The 17914-nt window shown below is 49.9% G+C and overlaps 1 protein-coding gene and 1 pseudogene across 1 annotated transcript; one reads left to right on the forward strand and one right to left on the reverse strand.

Moving 5' to 3' along the window:
* The window catches only part of LOC144482895 (uncharacterized), a 348044-nt pseudogene that overhangs the window by 177381 nt on the left and 152749 nt on the right, over positions 1–17914 (reverse strand).
* On the forward strand, positions 523–17014 carry LOC144482912 (uncharacterized). Its single transcript, XM_078201769.1, has 3 exons — positions 523–573; positions 4388–4493; positions 12528–17014. Exon 3 carries the CDS (start codon positions 12860–12862, stop codon positions 13697–13699), a length of 840 nt encoding a protein of 279 aa, XP_078057895.1. The 5' UTR covers positions 523–573; positions 4388–4493; positions 12528–12859; the 3' UTR covers positions 13700–17014.

Consider the following 17914-nt stretch of genomic DNA (forward strand, 5'->3'; position numbering starts at 1 on the left):
GAGATCTCCAACGCGGGGAGTACGTGGGATGAGAGCACGGAGGGTTCTGTTGTCTCCTCATTAAATCTCTGAATTCTTCCGGTTTGGGAAAATTTGAAACACAAAGTTTGCAGTGGGCTTTGAAGCGGGAAAATTCTCCTGTAAAGTTGCGGGGGAAATGAGTGTGAATCCCCCAGCCCCGGACAGAGGGCAACTGACCATCCATCTCCAGCTCTAATTCCCAAACAGAAAATGCTGCCAATAATCAGCAATGATGAGGAAATGCCGGCGTTGGACTGGGGTAAATACAGTAAGAAGTTGGACTTTAACCTGGTGTTGTCAGACTTCGTACAATAATCAGCAAGTCAGCCTGAGTCTGTGGCCACTCCCACCATCTGAAACTGTCACAATGTTTGGCTGATTGACGGAAGGCTCCGGACCAATAGACAGATAGGGGGCGGGACTGGAGGACCGAGCGGGAGCGGCTGGTCCTCCAACCAATGGGAGTGAATGAAGGGCGGGGCTTGAACTGGAGCATGCGCTGTGTGAGTAATGGCGAGAGAGATTGAGGTCGGATGTACATTGGACTGGTCGGTAAGTGGACGGAATGGCGGCTCGGAGAGAGCGATGAATCGGGTGGGTGGACGTAGCCAGGTGATGTAAAACGTAAACTCAGAAAATGGAATCCCCTGTTCTCGTCTGCAGCCAGCGGAGCCCAGTTATTTTTCCCGTTTCTGCCCCGAGTTCACGGCCATGTTTCCAGTGGGCGCTGTGCGCCTGCGCCTACTCACCTGAGGAGCGCTGTGAGGACAGCGCATGCCCAGTCCCCATGTCTGTCTGGGTTTGACCAAAGGGCAGAGGTGAGGAGTGTTTCAGAGGGGATGTGAGGAAAGAATGTTTACCAGACTTGGCTGGAAATATGGAACTCGCTGCCTGAGTGGGTGGTGGAGGCAGGGAGCCTCTCATTTCAGAAGCATCTAGACAATTATTTAAATCGCCAAGGTGCAGTAGGCGATAATCCAAGTGCAAATAAATGGGATTAGTCTAGATTGGAAGTGAGGGGGGCTGGTGGGGGAGTGAGGGGGGCTGGTGGGGATTGGTGGAAGGGTGGGGGCCTTTGGGGTGGATGGGGTGTGGGTTGAGGGGGCGTGGGGGGAGGGGGTGCGGGAGTCGTTGGGGGAGGGGGTGTGGGGGTCATTGGGGGAGGGGTGTGGGGGTCATTGGGGGAAGGGGGGCGGGTGGGGGGGAGGGAGGGGGCGGGTGGGTGGGTGGGTGGGAGGGGGGGCTGGGGGGGTGGGTGGGAGGGGGGGCTGGGGGGGTGGGCGGGAGGGGGTGGGGGGTGTGGGGGTCGTTGGAGGGGGGTGGGGGTTGTTGTGGGGACGGGTGGGTGGGAGGGAGTGGGGGTGGGGGTTGTTGTGGGGACGGGTGGGTGGGAGGGTGTGGGGGTAGGGGTTGTTGGGGCGGATGGGGGGGTGGGTGGGTGGGGAGGAGGGGACGGTTGGGGGGGAGGTGTCGTTGGGGGGAGGTGGCGTGGTGGTCGTTGGGGGGAGATGGCGTGGGGGTCGTTGGGGGGGTGGGGACTGTTGGGGGGGGGAGTGGACGTGGGGGCGGTTGGGGGGGAGTGGACGTGGGGATGGTTGGGGGGGAGGGGACGGTTGGGGGGAGTGGACGTGGGGGCGGTTGGGGGTGAACGGGTGTGGGGACGGTTGGGGGGGAGGGGACGGTTGGGGGGGGTGAACGTGGGGGCGGTTGGGGGGGAACAGGTGTGGGGACGGTTGGGGAGGAGGGGACGGTTGGGGGGCGTGGACGTGGGGGGGGAACGGGTGTGGGGATGGTTGGGGGGAGGGGGGCGGTGGGGGCGAGTGGACGTGGGGGCGGTTGGGGGGAGGGGGGCCTTTGTGGGGGGGTGGGGGCGGTTGGGGGGGAGGGCGCGTGGGGGCAGTTGGGGAGAGGGGGGGAGTGGCGGTTGGGGGGGATGGGGCGGTTGGGGGGATGGGGCGTGTGGGCGGTTGGTGGGGGTAGGGGTGTTTGGGGGGGACGGTGCATGGGGGTCGTTGGGGGAGGGGGTGTGGGGGTCGATGGCGGGGTTGGTAGTTGTGGGGGAGGGGGCGTGGGGGTGATTTGGGGGGAGGGGGCGTGGGTCTGATTGGGGGGCAGGGGGTGATTGGGGGGGCGTGTGGGGGTGATTTAAGGGGGACGGGCCTTGGGGGTGGAGGGGGCTTGGGGGTGATTGGGGGGAGGGGGCGTGGGGCTGATTGGGGGAAGAGGGTGTGGGGGTGATTGGGGGGAAGGGGGCATGGGGGTGATTGGGGGGGAGGGGGCGTGGGGCGGTTGGGGGGAGGGGGTGTGGGGGTGGTTATGGGGGAGGGGGCCTGGGGGCGGTTCGGGGGGGTGTGGGGAGGGGGAGTGGGGGCGGTTGGGGGGGAGGGGGTGTGGGGGTTGTTGGGTGGATGTGGGGGTCGTTAGGGCATGGGTGTTGTAGGGGGTGTGGGGGTCTTTGGGGGAGGAGGTGTGGGGGTCGATGAGGGGGTTGAGAAAAGGGGGCATGGGGTTTGTTGTGGGAGGGGGGCATGGGGGCGGTTGGGGGGAGGGGGCGTGGGGGCGGTTGGGGGGAGTCGGCGTGGGGGGGAGGGGGCTTGGGGGCGGGTGGTTGGGGGGGAGGAGGCGTGGGGGTCTGGGGGTGGTTGAAGGGGAGTGGACGTGGGGGCAGTTGGGGGGAGGGGGCATGGGGAGGAGGGGGCAGGTGGGAGCGTGGGGGCGGTTGGGGAGAGGGGGTGGGGGCGGTTGGGGGGAGGGGGCGGGTCAGGGGGAAGGGGACGGTTGGGGGAGAGGGGGCGTGGGGGGTGGTTAGGGGGAGGGGGTGTGGGGGCAAGGGGGCGGTTGGGGCAGTGAGGGTGGTTGTGGGGAGGGGGCGGGTGGTGGCATGGGGGCGGTTGTGGAAGAGTGGACGTGGGGGCGGTTGGGGGGGAGGGGGCCGGTGGGGGCGGTTGGGGGGGAGGGGGCGGTTGTGGAAGAGTAGACGTGGGGGCGGTTGGGGGGGGAGGGGGCGGGTGGGAGCATTGAGGGGAGGGGGGAAGAGGGTGTGGGGGGCGGTTGGGGGAGAGGGGGGCGTGGGGGCGGTTGGGGGCAGTGAGGGTGGTTGTGGGGAGGGGGCGGTTGGGGGGAGGGGGCATGGGGCGGTTGGGGGAGGGGGCATGGGGGTTAGGGGGTGTTTGGGGGTAGGGGACCTGGGGGCAGTTGGGGGGGAGGGTGCATGGGGGCGGTTGTTTGGAGGGGACGGTTGGGGGGAAGGGGACATGGGGGAGGTTCGAGGGGGGGGGCAGTTGGTGTGGAGGGGCGGGAGGGTTGTTGGGGGGAGGGGGTGAGGCTTGGTTGAGGGGGAGGGTTCGGTGTGGGGGGAGTGGGTGTGGGGGGGTGTAGGTTGGGTGGGGGAGGGGGTGTGGGGTTGGTTTGGGGGATGGGCATGGAGGTGGGGAGTAGCGGGAAACTGGGGTGATGTCAGGAGGGGAGTGGGGTGAGGTTGAGAAAGAGAAGCGAGGTTGGGGGTGGGTGTTGGGTTGTGAGAGGGATGGGTGTCAGGGGGAGGGAAGGGTTGAGGGGGCTGGGGACAGCGGTGGGGGTGAGGGGAGGGGTTTGGGAGAGGTGTTGGGGAAGCGGAGAGGGAGCTTTAGGGGTGGGGAGGGAACTGGTATAGGGTTTTGGGGAGGGAGATCGGGTGGGAGTTAGTGATAGTGCTGGGGGAGGGCGGGTGAGGGGAGAGAGCCATTCCCTGAGTGAAGCACTGGGATATAGTGCTGGGAATGTGGAAGCCATTACCAGCAGAGTTTGAGATCTATGTCTGAGCTTAAAATATAGAGGTGACTCACACTGTTAGCAGATTGTTAACCAGCTGTGATAGGAAAGAAACTCACTCTACAGGCATGATAGGTGCTTGATGGCTGGCGCTGACACAGTAATGGTCACTTACTGTGCTGTGAGACCACATGAGTCCATTGTCAGGTGGAACAGTGGTTCGCATTGCTGCCTCACATCGCCAGGAACCCGAGTTCGATTCCCGGCTTGGGTAACTGCCTGTCCAGAGTCTGCACGTCCTCCCTGTATTTGCATTGGTTTCCCGGATGCTCTGGATTTCTCCCACAATTCAAAGATGTGTAGGTTAGGTGGATTGGCCATGCTAAATTGCCCCTTAATGCCAGGGGGATTAGTAGGGTAAATACATGGGGTGACGGGTATAGGGCCTGAGGGGGATTGTTGTCAGTGAAGGCTTGGTGGGTGAATGGCCTTTCCTGGGACTGCCGGGATTCTATGATTCTAACTGTACGGAACTGCTGTTGTAATGGCACAGGCCATCGGCAAGACCACATCTGGAGTACCGCACACAATTTTAGTCCCCTTACTTTTCTTGCAGGATAATTGGTGAAGATTCTTAGACAGGAAACTCGATCCAAGCATCACATCGAAGTTGGACAGAATCACTCGATTTGTCAGGACTTGGATATTATCAGCCTCTGAGTGTAAGTATTGAATTCCAGGTCATTACCACTCACTGTGTAAAAATTCTTCCCCACATATTTGATTTGATTTATTGTCACATCTTTAGTATACAGTGAAGGTATTACTTCTTGCGCACCATACAAACAAAGCATAACATTCATAGAGAAGGAAGGGAGAGTGTGCAGAATCTAGTGCTACAGTCCTAGCTAGGGTGTTGAGAAAGATCAACGTAATGCGAGGTAGGTCCATTCAAAAGCCTGATGGCAGCAGGGAAGAAGCTGTTCTTGAGTTGGTTGGTACGTGACCTCAGACTTGTGTACCTTTTTTTTCCGGTCGAAGAGAGTATGTCCTGGGTGCGTGGGCTGCTTAATTATGCTGGCTGCTTTTCCCGAGGCAGCGGGAAGTGTGGCCGGTATCAACGGGTGGGAGACTGGTTTGTATGATAAACTGGGCTTCGTTCACAACCCTTTGTCATTTTTTGCAGTCTTGGGCAGAGCAGGAGCCAGACCAAGCTGTGATACAGCCAGAAACAATGCTTTCTATGGTGCATCTGTAAAAGCTGGTGAGAGTCATAGCTGACATGCCAAATTTCCTTGGCCTCCTGAGAAAGTTAGTGAGGTTTCTTAACTTTGGCGTCGGCATGGGGGGACCAGGACAGGTGGTTGATGATCTGAACATGTAAAAAGTTGAAGCTCTTGACCATTTCTACTTTGTCCCCTTTGATGTAGACAGGGGCATGTCCTCCACTACGCTTCCTGAAGGCAATGATTATCATCTTCATTTTGTTGATAATCAGGGAGAGATTATTGTCGTTGCACCAGTTCACCAGATTCTCCATCTCTTTCCTGTTCGCCGTCTCATCATTGTTTGAAATCCGACCCACTATGGTGGTGTCATCAGCAAACTTGAAAATCAAGTTGGAGGGGAATTTGGCCAACTAGTCATAGGTGTATAAGGAGTATAGTAAGGGGCCTTGAATCTACTTTGCTTCAAGTAGAACCCCAGTTTCTCTGCCCACAGTGGTAGCCGTATGTGCCATCTCCACAATACACCAGGCTCCTTCGGCAACACATCCCAAGCGGTGACGTGTACTTCTAAGGACAAGGGCAGCAAATGCAAAGGAACCTGCAAGATTTCACTCCAAGTCACACAGTATCTTGACTTGGAACTATATTGGTGTATGATCTGGAGGGGAACTTGAGGATGAGGATGTTCAGATACACCTATGACTATCTTGGTGGTGGAGAATGAGGTTTTAGAGGATTCTGTCAGAATTCTGGTTAAGATGTGGCTATCTCATATCTCTCCTTCACCCTCTTCTTCACCAACTTCTATCTCTCCCTCTCTTTTTCTCTCACCCTCTCCTACTTTGTGGACCAGGGTCTTGTGCAATCCCAGATCACATTTCAGGTTCCCTTCCCTGAAGGACATTCGTGAATCAGTTGGGTTTTTATGACGATCCAACAGCTTTCATGGTCACTTTTTCTGAGTGCCAGCCTACAAATTACCAGATTCAATCTGCTCAATTTCACAACCTGTGTTTGTGGGTTCTCTTTCACCCCCTTTTTTTCTGTTTTAAATTAATTTCACGGGGTTTTTAAAAAATTAATTCGTGGGACATGGGCGTCGCTGGCTGGCCAGCATTTATTGTCCATCCCTAGTTGCCCTTGAGAAGGTGGTGGTGAGCTGCCTTCTTGAATCGCTGCAGTCCATGTTCTGTGGGTTGACCCACAATGCCGTTAGGGAGGGAATTCCAGGATTTTGACCCAGCGACGGCGAAGGAATGGCGATATATTTCCAAGTCAGGATAGTGAGTGGCTTGGAGGGGATCTTGCAGGTGGTGGTGTTCCTATTTATCTGCTGCCCTTGTCCTTCTAGATGGAGGTGGTTGTGGGTTTGGAAGATGCTGTGTAAGGATCTTTGGTGAACTGCTGCAGTGCATCTTATAGATAGTACACTCTACTGCCAATGAATGTCGGTGGTGGAGGGATTGAATGTTTATAGATGTGGTACCAATCCAGCAGGCTACCTTGTCCTGGATGGTGTCAAGCTTCTTGTGTGTTGTTGGAGCTGCACCACCCCGGCAAGTGGGGAGTATTCCATCACACTCCTGACTTGTGCCTTGTAGATGGTGGATAGACTTTGGGGAGTCAGTAGGTGAGTTGCTCACTGCAGTATTTCTGACCTTCTTTTGTAGCACTGTGTTTATGTGGTGAATCCAGTTGAGTTTCTGGTTAATGGTAACCCCAAGGATGTTGACAGTGGCAGATTCAGTGATGGTTACACCATTGAATGTCACGGGGCGGTGGTTAGGATGTCTCTTATTGGTGATGGTCATTGCCTGGTATTTGTGTGGCGCAAATGTTACTTGCCACTTGTCAGCCCAAGCCTGGATATTGTCCACATCTTGTTGCATTTGACCATGGACTGCTTCAGTCTGATGAGTCGCGAATAGTGCTGAAGATTGTGCAATCATCGACGAACATCCCCACTTCTGATCTTATGAAGGAGGGAAGTTCATTGATGAAGCAGCTGAAGATTGTTGGGCCGAGGACACTGCCCTGAGGGACTCCTGCAGAGACGTCCTGGAGATGAGATGACTGACCCTCAACAACCATCTTCCTATATACCAGGTTTGACTCCACCCAGCCAAGTGTTAGCCCCTTGATACCCATTGATTCCAGTTTTGCTTGGACTCCTTGATGCCACACTTGGTCGAATGTGGCCTTGATGTCAAGGGCTGTGACTCTCACCTCACCTCTGGAACTCAGCTCTCTTGTCCATGTCTGGCCCAAGGCTATAAAGAGGTCAGGAGCTGAGTGACCCTGGCGAAACCCAAACTTGGCCACTAAGGTTGCGACAATCCAATCCACTGTCTCTGCTGCTTCCCTCCCATCCACTAGCCCCCTGGACAAACTGTTGGAGCTGCACCACCCAGGCAAGTGGGGAGTATTGCATCTCACTCCTGACTTGTGCCTTGTAGATGGCGGATAGGCTTTGGGGAGTCGGGAGGTGAGTTGCTTGCTGCAGTTTTGCCTTGTTTGAGCCTTGAACTCGCATCTTTCTTTACTTTCTTTTCCATGTCATAGAGGTTTACAGCATGGAAACAGGTCCTTCGGCCCAACTTATCCATGCTGCCTCCCTTTTTTTTGAAACCCCTAAGCTAGTCCCAATTGCCCGCATTTGGCCCATATCCCTCTGTACCCATCATACTCATGTAACTATCTAAATGCTTTTTAAAAGACAAAATTGTACCCGCCTCTACTACTACCTCTGGCAGTACCTTGTTCCAGACACCACCCCTGTGTGAAAAACGTACCCCTTTGGACCCTTTTGTATCTCCCCTCTCACCTTAAACCTATACCCTCTAGTTTTAGACTCCCCTACCTTTGGGAAAATATATTGACTATCCAGCTGATCTATGCCCCTCATTATTTTATAGATCTCTATAAGATCACTCCTAAGCCTCCTAGGGTCCAGACAAAAGACTCCCAGTCTGTCCAGCTCTCCTTATAACTCAAACCATCAAGTCCCGGTAGCATCCTAGTAAATCTTTTCTGCACTCTTTCGAGTTTAATAATATCCTTTCTATAATAGGGTGACCAGAACTGTACACAGTATTCCAAGTGTGGCCTTACCAATGTCTTGTACAACTTCAACAAGACATCCCAACTCCTGTATTCAATGTTCTGACCAATGAAACCAAGCATGCTGAATGCCTTCTTCACTACTCTGTCCACCTGTGCCGCCACGTTCAAGGAGCTATGAACCTCTCTCCAACGCCCTACCATTAACTGAGTAAGTCCTGCCCTGGTTTGATCGACCAAAGTGCATCACCTCGCATTTATCTAAATTAAACTCCATCTGCCATTCGTCAGTCCACTGGCCCAATTGATCAAGATCCTGTTGCAATCCGAGATAATCTCCACTATGCTACCAATCTTGGTGTCATCTGCAAATTTACTAACCATGCCTCTTAAATTCTCAACCAAATCATTAATATAAATGACAAATAACAGTGGACCCAGCACCGATCCCTGAGGCACACCGCTGGTCACAGGCCTCCAGTTTGAAAAGCAACCTTCTACAACCACCCTCTGTGTTCTGTCATTAAGCCAATTTTTGATCCATTCGGCTACCTCACTCTGGATCCCGTGAGATTTAATCTTATGCAACAACCTACCATATAGTACCTTGTCAAAGGCCTTGCTAAAGTCCATGTAGACAATGTCAACTGCATTGCCCTCATCTACCTTCTTGGTTACCCCTTCAAAAAATTTAATCAAATTTGTGAGACATGATTTTCCACTCAGAGTCATGCTGACTGTCCCTAATCAGTACTTGCATCTCTAAATGCTTGTAGATCCTGTCTCTCAAACTACCTTCTCATAACTTACCCACTACAGATGTGAGGCTCACTGGCCTGTAGTTCCCAGGCTTTTCCATGCAGCCCTACTTGAACAAAGGCACATTTGCCACCTTTCAATCTTCAGGCACCTCACCTGTGACTATCGATGATTCAAATATCTCTGCTCGGGGGCTCGCAATTTCCTCCCTAGTTTCCCAGTGTCCTGGGATACACTTCATCAGGTCCCGGGGATTTATCTACCTTGGTGTGCTTTAAGACTTCCAGCAACTCCTTCTCTGTTATAAGTACACTCCTCAAGATATCACTAATTATTTCCCCAAGTTCCCTAACATCCATGTTTTTCTCAACCGTGAATACTGATGAGAAATATTCATTTAGGATCTCACCATCTCTTGTGCATCCACACACAGATAACATTGCTGATCCTTAAGAGGTCCTACTCTCTCCCTAGTTACTCTTTTGCCCTTTTTGTATTTGTAGAAGCTCTTTGAATTCTCCTTTGCCTTATCGGCCAAAACAATCTTGTGTCCCCTTTTTGCCCTCCTGATTTCTCTCTTAACTCTACTTCTACACCCTCTATACTCTTCAAGAGATCCACTTGATCCCAGCTGCCTATGCATGTCATGTGCCTCCTTCTCCTTCTTGACCAGGGCCTCAATATCCTGAGTCATCCAGGATTCCCTACTTATACCAGCCTTGCCCTTCACTTTCAGAGGAATGTGCTTACCCTGAACACACTTTTGAAAGCCTCCCCCCTACCAAACGTCCCTTTGCCTTCCCACAGGCTCCCCCAATTAACTGTTGAAAGTTCCTGCCTGATACCGTCAAAATTGGCCTTGCCCCAAGTTAGAATCTTTACTTTTGGGCCAGACCTATTATTCTTCATAGCTGTCTTAAAACTAATGGAATTATAATCACTGGTCCCAAAGTGATCCCTCACTAACACTTCTGTCACCTGCCCTTCCTTTTTCCCAAGAGGAGGTCAAGTCCCTCATGCTCTTCAAGTGCTCATCTTGCCATTGGGACCCACCTCCTGCTTCTCGACCTAATCCCCAACAATCTGCTGACCACCCAACTTTCTCATGTTTGCTGATATTGTTAAAAGTTCTGTTCCTTTAGGTCTTGTCTCCCTCTGTTATGCGAACACACTCTGCTTTAAATCTGCCATCGTTTTCCCCTGATCAAAATAAATCTAATACTTCACTCTTCCATCTTTGGAAATTATGGATCATCTCCAACCACACTTTCCTGTTAAAAATGCTGAGATCTTTTGTTATCTCTCAAATCCATGTCCATCTTTCCAGAACTGCACGATTCTGAACACACCCCTCGCCACTCCCCCACCACCACGCCCCAGCCCACCACCCCCCCCCCCCCAGCCATGCCCCAATCAGGTTTCTGCTCCTGTGATGAACCAGCTCTGATCAAAGTTTCTAATGGCATCCTGTGTGACTGTGACAAAGGGAAACTTTCTCTTCTCGACGTGTCTGTGGTGGCTCTCCCTCTCACAGGTTCTGGCTTTCCTGTGTTGTTCATAATGCTGACAACATGAACCTTTTCCCTGATTTGTCCTAACCCTTCTACCAGAAACTACAAAGAGTCGTAAATGAAGACCAGTCCATCACCCAAACCAATCTCCCATCCATTGACTCTGTCTACACTTCCTGCTGCCTTGGCAAAGTAACCAGCATAACTAAGGACCCCACGCACCTTGGACATTCTCTCTTCCACCTCCTTCCATCGGGAAAAAGATATAAAAGTCTGAGGCCACGTACGGACCGACTCAAAAACAGCTTCTTCTCTTCTGTCATCAGACTTTTGAATGGACCTACCTCACGTTATGTTGATCTTTCTCTCCACCCTAGCTATGACTGTAACACTACGTTCTGCACTCTGTTTCTTTCTCGATAAACGGCATGCTTTGTCTGTATAATGTGCAAGAAATAATGCTTTTCACTGTATGCTAATACATGTGGCAATAAATCAAATCATTGCAGTAACAAATGTTGAAATGCTTGCTCCACACCCACAGCCTTTCATCTGGTGTAAGACACAAACTCAAAGGGCCACTTTTCCCCTGAACTTTCACACCAATCAGCATCCACAATATGGAGATGCTGGTGTTGGACTGGGGTGGGCACAGCAAGGAGTCTCACAACACCAGGTTAAAGTCCAACAGGTTAATTTGGAATCACGAGTTTTCAGAGCGCTGCTCCTTCATCCATAATGAGGCTGACTTTCAGCCAATAAGGGAGGACCGGCCTCAGCTCCGCCCCTCTTTCGCTCTGGTTGGAGGACCAGCTGCTTCAGCTCAGTCCTCCAGCCCCACCCCTCCTCTTCTCATTTGTCTGGAGCTGCTGTCAATCAGTGTGGGCGCTCATTAAATCCCCACACACTAAGTTTTGGACACAAAGTTAACGTCTGAGGAAACGCAAAGTTAACGCAATGAGGAAATAAATGTTTCTTGCGGATAGCAAAGAGCATTGTCGGGCAATACAGCAGGATATCGATAGGCTGGAAAATTGGGCGGAGAGGTGGCAGATGGAGTTTAATCCGGAGAAATGCGAAGTGATGCATTTTGGAAGAAATAACGTAGGGAGGAGTTATACAATAAATGGCAGAGTCATCAGGAGTATAGAAACACAGAGGGACCTAGGTGTGCAAGTCCACAAATCCTTGAAGGTGGCAACACAGGTGGAGAAGGTGGTGAAGAAGGCATATGGTATGCTTGCCTTTATAGGACGGGGTATAGAGTATAAAAGCTGGAGTCTGATGATGCAGCTGTATAGAACGCTGGTTAGGCCACATTTGGAGTACTGCGTCTAGTTCTGGCGCCGCACTACCAGAAGGACGTGGAGGGGTTAGAGAGAGTGCAGAGAAGGTTTACCAGGATGTTGCTTGGTATGCAGGGTCTTAGCTATGAGGAGAGATTGGGTAAACTGGGGTTGTTCTCCCTGGAAAGACGGAGAATGAGGGGAGATCTAATTGAGGTGTACAAGATTATGAAGGGGATAGATAGGGTGAACGGTGGGAAGCTTTTTCCCGGATCAGAAGTAACGTTCACGAGGGGTCACGGGCTCAAGGTGAGAGGGGCGAAGCATAACTCAGATATTAGAGGGATGTTTTTTACACAGAGGGTGGTGGGGGCCTGGAATGCGCTGCCAAGTAGGGTGGTGGAGGCAGGCACGCTGACATCGTTTAAGACTGAACTGGATAGTCACATGAGCAGCCTGGGAATGGTGGGATACAAACGATTGGTCTAGTTGGACCAAGGAGCGGCACAGGCTTGGAGGGCCGAAGGGCCTGTTTCCTGTGCTGTACTGTTCTTTGTTCTTTGTCTGCTATTATATATGGTCCACTCACCTGATGAAGGGGCAATGCTCTGAAAGCTCGTGATTCCAAATAAACCTGTTGGACCTTAACTGGTGTTGTGAGACTTCTTATTCTGTATGGTCGGTGAATGGGTTGGTTATCCCTAGTTGTGCAAGTTTGTTAAAAAGCTACAGGAAGAATTTTCCAAAGCTTTGTTTGGATTTGAGCACAGTGAGGAGGGAGCTTTGGTGGGATGGGGATTTGCAGCTTTGGGGGACAAGAGAGGAAAATTTGTTCCATAGAAACTAGAATTGTCTGTTCTGAATTTTTCTTCTGTACTGACAGTGATGCCTTTTGTAAACTCTTTTCACAGCAGATTGGAAGGGAAGAATTTGCAGACTGAAAACTCAACCAAACATCACTTTGAGATCTGACGAGTTACTCGATTCATCAGGACCTGAATATCATCTTTAAATTCAGAAGGAGAAATCTTTGTCTCTTCTGTCTGTGGGAGAAGATTCCAAACATCAGTGTGACTGGAAAAGCACCGAGCGACACACACTCAAGTGAACTGACTGTGGAAAGAGCTTTAACCAGTTACACAGCCTGAAAAAAACATAATTCACCATTCACATTGTGGAGTGACTGCGCACGTTGAGTGTGGACTGATCACCAAACCTGGAGAGACACAAGGACACCGGCACTATGGGGAAACTGTGCAAATGCAAGGACTGTGGGAAAGGATTCAATTACCCATCACTGCTGGAAATCCATCGACGCAGTCACACTGGGGAGAGACCATTCACCTGCCCTGAATGTGGGAAGGGATTCACTCAGTTATCAAACCTGCAGACGCACCAGCAAAATCATACTGAGAGGCCGTTCACTTGCCCTGAATGTGGGAAGGGATTCACTCAGTTATACAATCTGCAGATACACCAGGGAAAACACACGGGTGAAAGGCCTTTCACCTGCTCTGAATGTGCGAAAGGATTCACTCGATCCTCTGACCTGTTGAAGCACCAACGAATTCACACTGAGGAAAGGCCGTTCAGTTGTACTTTCTGTGGGAAGAAATTTAGGTCGTCTTCCAACCTCAGTGTCCACCAGCGAGTTCACACTGGGGAGAAACCTTTCAGCTGTACTTCCTGTCGAAAGAGATTCAGATCTTCATTCCACCTCAAAGTACATCAGCGAGTTCACACTGAAGAGAAGCCTTTCACCTGCTCTGAGTGTGGGGAAGGATTCACTCAGTCAGCAAACCTGCTGAGACACCAGCGAATTCACACTGGGGAGAGGCCATTCACCTGCCCTGAATGTGGGAAAGGATTCATTGGAGCATTTGACCTACAGAAGCACCAGCGAGTTCACACTGAGGAGAGGCCGTTCAGCTGTACTTCCTGTGGAAAGGGATTCAGGTCTTCATTCCACCTCAAAGTACACCAGCGAGTTCACACCGGGGAGAGGCCATTCACCTGCTCTGAGTGTGGGAGGGGATTCATTCAGTCAGCCTACCTGTTGAGACACCAGCGAGTTCACAAGTGACTACAGTGGTTGTATTCTGCTGTTGTGCTCTTGATCACATCCAGGACTAAACCATGTTCATTCTGACAGTTGGGGTTTGTTTTTGTTGATGTTAATAATCTCTATAACTGGGCTGGAGTTTAATATTCTGGATCTATAGCTGATTGTGTTCTCGGGGCTGCACTTTCCTTTTAAGAAACACTCTCTGTGATCATTCCCCATAATTCAGGAACTCTCATCAGAAATTAGTTTGTAACAACATTCTGAACTTTTACTCCAATCCTAAATTGGTCTCAGAACCATACAGTGCAGAACAGGCCCTTTGACCCATTGAATCTGCACCAACACGCAAGACAGACCTGACCTCCCACCTCATCCCATTTACCAGCACATGGCTCACAACCTTGAATGTTATGACGTGCCAAATGGTTTTGCAGGTACTATTTAAAGGCTGTGAGGAAACCCCCCTCTAGCACACTCCTCAGCAGCGAATTCCAGACTCACCACCCTCTGGGTAAAAAAGTCTTTCCTCACAGCCCCCCTACACCTCCTGCTCCTCGCCTTGTACTCATGTCCCATCGTGACTAACCCTTCAACTAAGGGGAACAGCTGCTCCTTCTCCACTCTGTCCATGTCTCTCATAATCTTGTACACCTTAGGTCACCCCTCAGACATAGAACATTACAGCGCAGTACAGGCCCTTCGGCCCTCGATGTTGCGCCGACCAGTGAAACCAATCTAAAGCCCATCTAACCTACACTGTTCCAATATCATCCATATGTTTATCCAATAACCATTTGAATGCTCTTAATATTGATGTCTTCTATGCTCCAATGAAAACAACTCAAGCCTATCCATTTTTGGTACGAACTCTACAATTCAGTGCGTGAGAGGTTCCGTTGATTAACATCTCCAATTAGAAAGTGCAGATTAATCCGGACAATTCTCACTGATTACACACAGTGACACCTCCATTACCCACCAGAAAGAAGGAGAATGGGAATTGGGTGGCGAATTGAGAGTTCCCAAATGTTACCCTTCCCGCCTGGTACAGAAATCCCCTTGGCACGGGAATGGAGACAAGATCAATTGAAGTAATGGACTGTCAGAAATCACTGACAACCTTACAAAAACCTTCAGAAATTTATGGACTGTTATAGAAATATCTGATATTCTCTTAAGAAAATTTACATAGCAGCTTGCTAGCTGACAACATAGGATTGGCCTGTTATCTTTGTCAAAGACATGTTTCTAGCACAGGCCCATAATCAAGGCATTTCTGACCCTGATACAATTGGATCTCATGACCCACACACAACCCAACTGTCTGCATAAAGGTTAAAACAGGCTCTCGAGAGCAGAGGTTTTGAAGTGGCTTCAGCCCAACACCCACACTCTGGCTCACATCAGTTAGCCGTTCAGAGAAGTCTGCCACCACCAGCTACAGAGACTAGCACTCTGCATCATCCGTCCATTTGTCTTCTGGGACCGGTAAACCATTCTCACCTATCATGGGAGTGTTCTTCCTGTTAATTTAACTTCCATGTCAAGGGAATAGTTATGATGATGGATTTAGATGTGGACAGATGGGAGGAGACTCTCATGGAGCAGAAACACCAGCAGGAACTGGATGGGCTGAATGGCCTGTTTCTGTGTTGTGTTAGAAACTAGAAGCAGGAATAGGACATTTGGCCCTTTGAGCCTGCTCCGCCATTCATCTTGATCATCGAATTCAATATCCTGATTCCCCCCCTTCCTCCCATATTCCTCGATCGCTTTAGCCCCAAGAGCTATATCTAATTTCATCTTGAAATCAGACAACATTTTGGCCTCAACTACTTTCTGTGGTAGTGAATTCCGCACATTCACCACCCTCTGGGTGAAGAAATTGCTCCTCACCTCAGTTCTAAAAGGTTTACCCCCTTATCTTCAAACTATGACCCCTAGTTCTGGATGCCCTCACCATTGGGAACATTCTTTCTGAATCTACCCTGTCTCATCCTGTTAGAATTTTATAAGTGTCTATGAGATCCCCTCTCACTATACTTAAACTCCTGAAGGGTCTGGTTTGAACTGTTAGACTATACCACCTTTTCCAAAACTTCCTGACCAGAGAGAATAACTTCTGTTTACCCTCTGTTCCCCTTAATGTGCTTGAATCTGCTGTTACTGTCACTGCTAGTCACACCTAAACTGAACCACGTTCATTCTGTTTCTCTGTCCTGAAATGGTCAAACTGTGGAGTCAAGTTGAACTTCAAGATCTTGTTTCTCATGAATAGAATTGGGCTGGGATATTTCGGGATGTTGTAGAGACATTGATCGAATAATGGAATTGTAAAATGACCACAGCTCATTAGAAAGCCATTCGATCCATCGCTCCTGTGCCAGCTTTTATCAAAGATCAACACGGTTAGTAACAATATTCTTCTGTTTCTAAATAATCCCGAGTTTTCTCCCTTTCACGCCATTGTCCAATTCCATTTTGAAAAATGAGTTAAGAAAAAAAATATTGAAATAGGAACAGGAGTTTCTGCAGTTTCCACGCACAGTGCTTGAAAATTAAGTTTCCCTGACCCAATGATATGCAGAGTTGGATTTGACATTTCATATCTTTTCAAGTTAAATATACATATGTTATTTATTTCAAAGGAATATTTAAAAGATGATTATCCTGATCTATAAAGTCCTCATTTTTTCCAGTTAATATATAATCTAACTCCCCTCACTGTACAACCTGGTACAGAGACGGGTCTCTACCACAGTCGCCACTTTATGTTCAATTATGGGCGACAGATTATTTGCAATAAATTGTAAATTAATTCAGATGAGGGGGTTGTCTAATGGAAAGGGGCTGAGTAAATGAGCCTGAAAGTCTCTGGAGTTCAGAAGAATGAGAGGCGATCTCATTGAAACCTAAACAATTCTCAGCGCGGTTGATAGGGGGGGACAGTGAGATTGTTTCTATTGGTCAGGGAATCCAAACCACAGGGGCACAGTCCCTAGATAAGGGGCTGATCATTTAGGACTGTGATAAGGCAAAATTCCTTCACTCAAAGGTTGTGAATCTTTGGAATTCTCTATACCAGACAGTTATGGATGTTCCATCATTGAACACATTTCAGGCGGGGATAGACAGGTTTCTCAGCTCTTGGGGAATTCAGGATATGAGGAGTTGGTGGGAAAATGGAGTTGAAGCTCAAGGGTCGCCATAATGGTATTGAATAGGGTAGCAGGCTCGATGGGGCAACAGTTTCACTCCTTTTTCTATTTATTGTGTTCATGTGTATGATGAAGTCAATAATTCATGTTACAATAAAAACAGTGTTGGAAGTTCTCAGCAGTTCTGGCAACAAATGTGATGCATGAAACATAGTTAACTTTTCAACTCTAATATGATTCTTGTGGATTACAATATTTTGCACAACATCGAGTCGGGAAACTGAACCCAGGTGGAGAAAACACTGAACCCAAGCAACTGGCATATTTAATCTGTAACTTGTTCAATAAATTTACCTGCCAACTGAAAGGCTGGAGGTTCGAGATCACCTCGGGCCAAGTAGAGACCCTCTATTCCTGCTTCTACTTATATTCCTGACATAGTTCTGTTTTGTATCCTTTTGCTATAATGAAATACTGTTCAAACTTTGCCAGCCCGGTTGTTATTCAGTAAGTTGCCACACAGAGATTTTGGATTGAACATGTTTTGCTGTGAATGCAGTGCATTCTTATTGATAAGTCATGGAATAAGTCAATGTCCCGTTTATGCTGAGAAAATCCCTTGTTTACTCTATCTGTTGAAACTCCAGTAAGTTCACATCTAACTGTAGGTGTTTGTTCTGTGTTAATAACAGCTGGAACAGAATTATGGTGGAGTTCCTCTGCACCTTCCTTTCTGTATCAATTCATTTAGCATATTTGTAAATAGGCTCCATGGCTCAGATTATAATAGGATCATGTATAATAATATTGGATGGAACATGTTTTCCTGTGAATGTTTGGGGTGGCACAGTGGTTAGCACTGCTGCCTCACTGCGCCAGAGGCTCGGGTTCAATTCCGGCCTCGAGTCAGTGTCTGTGTGGCGTTTGCACATCCTCCCCGTTTCTGCGTGGGTGCTCCGGTTTCCTCCTACACTCCAAAGATGCGTGTGTTAGGTTCGACTGGCCATGCTAAATTGACCCCAGTGTCAGGGGGACTAGCAGGGTAAATATGAGGGAATAGGATCTGGGTGGGATT

This window comes from Mustelus asterias, unplaced genomic scaffold, assembly GCF_964213995.1.
Source record: "Mustelus asterias unplaced genomic scaffold, sMusAst1.hap1.1 HAP1_SCAFFOLD_43, whole genome shotgun sequence".
In the NCBI taxonomy this organism is placed as follows: Eukaryota; Metazoa; Chordata; class Chondrichthyes; order Carcharhiniformes; family Triakidae; genus Mustelus; species Mustelus asterias.